Source organism: Haplochromis burtoni, unplaced genomic scaffold, assembly GCF_018398535.1.
Source record: "Haplochromis burtoni strain Fernald_Lab_line unplaced genomic scaffold, NCSU_Asbu1 Contig_258, whole genome shotgun sequence".
Classification (NCBI taxonomy): Eukaryota; Metazoa; Chordata; class Actinopteri; order Cichliformes; family Cichlidae; genus Haplochromis; species Haplochromis burtoni.
In genome coordinates this window covers 169,213-172,547 of record NW_024582619.1, presented here as the reverse complement: position 1 = coordinate 172,547, position 3,335 = coordinate 169,213, and the positions used below count along the sequence as shown (strand labels likewise).

Here is a 3,335-nt window from a genome sequence, read left to right as displayed (position 1 = left end):
ACCACCTTTTTAAACGGTAACTGTAACAGAATACAGTTACTCATATTTTGTATTTTAAATACCAGTGTTACTGCCCAACACTGGTTGTAGGCTTTCTTGTAGTGCAGGCGGTTTCTCTGGTCGTAAGAGTCCTGGTGTGCTGCTTTATCAGCCAGGAGCTTGAGTTTGGCCTTTGGTGTTTCCAAAACATTTATTGGCAGTGGTCATGTACTGAACCCACTTAGCTTTGCTACTATGATGGCTGACCAAGCGTCCATGGAGTGCTGTTGCGTCTTTAGCCATTAAGCTTGGCTCACGTTGGGTCCTGTTGCTGTCCAGCTCTTGATTCTGTCGACATACTGATGGATGAACAACAACAACACCCTACTTTCTAGCATTAAAAAAAAAGCTTGAGGAAATGCCCTGCCCTAATTCCCATCACTGCTGGGACTTCATTCTGCTGTGATGGGGGACCAGAGTCTAATTGTCAAATAACAGAACTGAATTCTGTATATTAACAACTCCTGTTCAATTCCTTCTAATCTCTCCTTACTGAACTACTAACTAGACTGTAAAACTCTGTCAGAGAGCACATCTAACGGTTGAAAAGCCTCTAAGCAAGCAGAAAAAAATTTAAGCACGCAAAATGTAAATATGGTATTAAGTTATTTTATTAAGTAAAATGACTGGAACATTTATTGAAACAGACTCAGAATGAATGTAAATGGCAAACTACACAGAGTTCAAATCAGCAACTATACACTTGGTTAAATTCATTTTCTGATATGACACAACTAAATATTTTATATTTATTTTTCTTCTCTTCAACTTCTCTCAAGCCTCTGTATTGTAAACAGAAAGGTCAGAGGTCGTGGTCACATGCAGTTCCCATGGAAACTGATTAATAGGTCTCTTGACTTTGTCCTGTTGACGTCTGCCCTCCTTGATCATCAGCTGGACATCCTCATCGTCCAGGATACGAATAAGGTCACCATCAGGGTCGCGGTAGTTCAGGGCAATATCATCCACCTTGAAAACATTCCTGGAAGAGACGAGAAAACACTTCAATAATTAGTGTGTTTTTTTAGAGTATAAAAAATATTAAGCATATTCTACAGAAATAGAAAAACTATTTGTGGGTGATGTTAGTTCTTGTTGGCAGAAATTCTGAGAGATCAGCGAGTGAGATTGTCTCAAAGCCAGTTAATTGCCTGGCTCATAACCTGTTATACATTCAACTGGCAAATCTCATAAGGGCCATCCTATTCAAGCTGCAGCTGCACCCTGTATTGTCATCACTCATCTGCAAGCTACTTTGCAACCCACTACCACCCTAGCTCCTCCCAGCTATACTCCATATTCCAAGTATATGGATGGAAGTGTGAAAAAATCCCAGAACAGAGCCATATCACCAAATATAAATGACTGCATTTGGACTAACAACCACATTTTGTTATGATTCAGTGTTATCAGTGTTTGTGTTTTATGTGTGTGACTCCTCCCACCAGAGGATGGCTGTGGGTTTTTCCTTTTCTCTCTTAGGGGGTGGACACCTGGGAGTGGCTGCTGAGTTGGGTGGAGTTTGTTCCTGTCCTAGGATTGGATAATTGGATGATCACCCCCCAGTAATTAACCACCAGATGACAGCCCCTGGCCCCTCTCTCCTAGCCTCCACCATCCTCCAACAGAGCCTGTGTTTTTGATTCGTTGTTTTACTTAGAGTGTTTTTGCAAACTGATTCGCAAGTTTAACCTCATTTGTGTGTCTGGCGTTAGAGCCTTGATCTTGTAAATCGTTGTAAATAGATTTGTATATATTGTATATATTGTTCCCTGCAGCAGCCTGGTAGGTGTGAGAAGCCATTTTTGCTGACTCAGTTTTCTCCTGGTTTTCTTTTAGAATGTTGGGTAAGTGAACTGTCTTTTGGTTGGATTTCTTTTGTATAGGGAAGCATAGGGACCTTTTTAGGGAGTTTTGTTTATTATTTTGGCATTGCTCACTGCTGAAGCAAATAAATGGCTGCTTAGCACTTTAAAAGGTACTATTGTTTTTGCGCTTTCTTGGGTGGTGCATGAGTGGGGGCCAATTTCTTGCTGTGTTCAATGTACGCCTAGATTTAGAATGTAACAGAATAAAACAGTCTTGAGATACCTTAGGAGGCCCATTTTCTGAGCTTCCTTGTTCTACAGCGCTGGCATCTGTCTTTTCTTTTCCTACTTCCTGTCTTCTCGCATGTAACCAACACCCTTTCCTCCCTATCCTTATTCTCCCCCTCCCTTTTATCAGTGCTAAGCCATATTAAAACTCAAGACCAGGGTCTCATCCATCCTACTCCAGGGCACAATAGGCCTGAACACAGAAAAACAATAATGAGCAGATAAGCGGCGGAAATGAACTGATTATGAATGGGGAGGGCTAATAATCATAGCGTTCACATATCTAAATTACCAGATAATGAGAAATAGAGGGAGAGGGAGAATGAAAGAGAAAAAGACAGATAGCGTAATGAGCACATGCATCCGGTGATGTTGCTGTGGGAAAGATAGCAAGAGGGGGGACTTGGAGGTCCCACAGGAACTAATTTGATGAGTGATGAGGATTGGCAACAGGCATTTTGCAGGTTTGCAGTGCACAATGACTAAATATGTTCCCCCTCAGGGCAGGTCGGTGAATTAATGGATTCATACCCATCGCTGTTTGTTGTGGAATTTCATTTTAACTCACAAAAAATGAAATGCTGAAAGCGTGCTCACAAAGGTCAGCAATCAGCATAGTTCATCAGTACATGCTGGAAGAAACATCAGATATGGAAATCTGCTCAATTTTGCGTGGACAAAAGCTTAGATTTGTAATGTAAATTGCAATCTTTTAACATCTAATTGCTCATGTAGACATAACCAAAACAAGTGGTGTTTTTCTTAATTCAGAAAAGAATTTGGAAGAATATTTGATATAAGAATATTTATGTGAATGCATGTACAGTATGGTTCATGTTTCTGTGCAGAGAGAGTTTACTGAAACTGTTTATGAATAAAAGCAGTCCAGAATTTTAATGGAATAAAAAGCAATTGGATCTGGGATCACATTCATACAATCTTTAGCAAACATCATGAAAACATTTAATAAACTGCAACATATAAAATATGACTATGTGAGAGAGAACCAGAAGTAATTTGCTGTTAGATCCTAATCAATCATTTTCTAATGTCTGTCATAGTTAATGAAGTCCGTGCTGTTGTGCCACATGTGTAAAGGAGTGCAATCCTCCTGCTGTGGATGGTTTCTGTTGCAATTTCTTGCCGCTGGTATGCAATAAACTCAGAAGAAAAACAGAATCAGATTATAGTCATTGATGC

The 3,335-nt window shown here is 40.0% G+C and overlaps 1 protein-coding gene across 1 annotated transcript in view; it reads right to left on the bottom strand.

Moving 5' to 3' along the window:
- Nucleotides 1-88: 88 nt before the first annotated feature.
- ncf4 (neutrophil cytosolic factor 4) overlaps nucleotides 89-3,335 on the bottom strand; it is a 37,381-nt gene continuing 34,134 nt past the window's right edge. Inside the window, exon 10 of the mRNA XM_042227393.1 lies at nucleotides 89-1,021. Coding sequence (XP_042083327.1) covers nucleotides 814-1,021 — 208 coding nt within the window. The 3' untranslated portion in view covers nucleotides 89-813. The remainder of the gene's footprint in view (nucleotides 1,022-3,335) is intronic.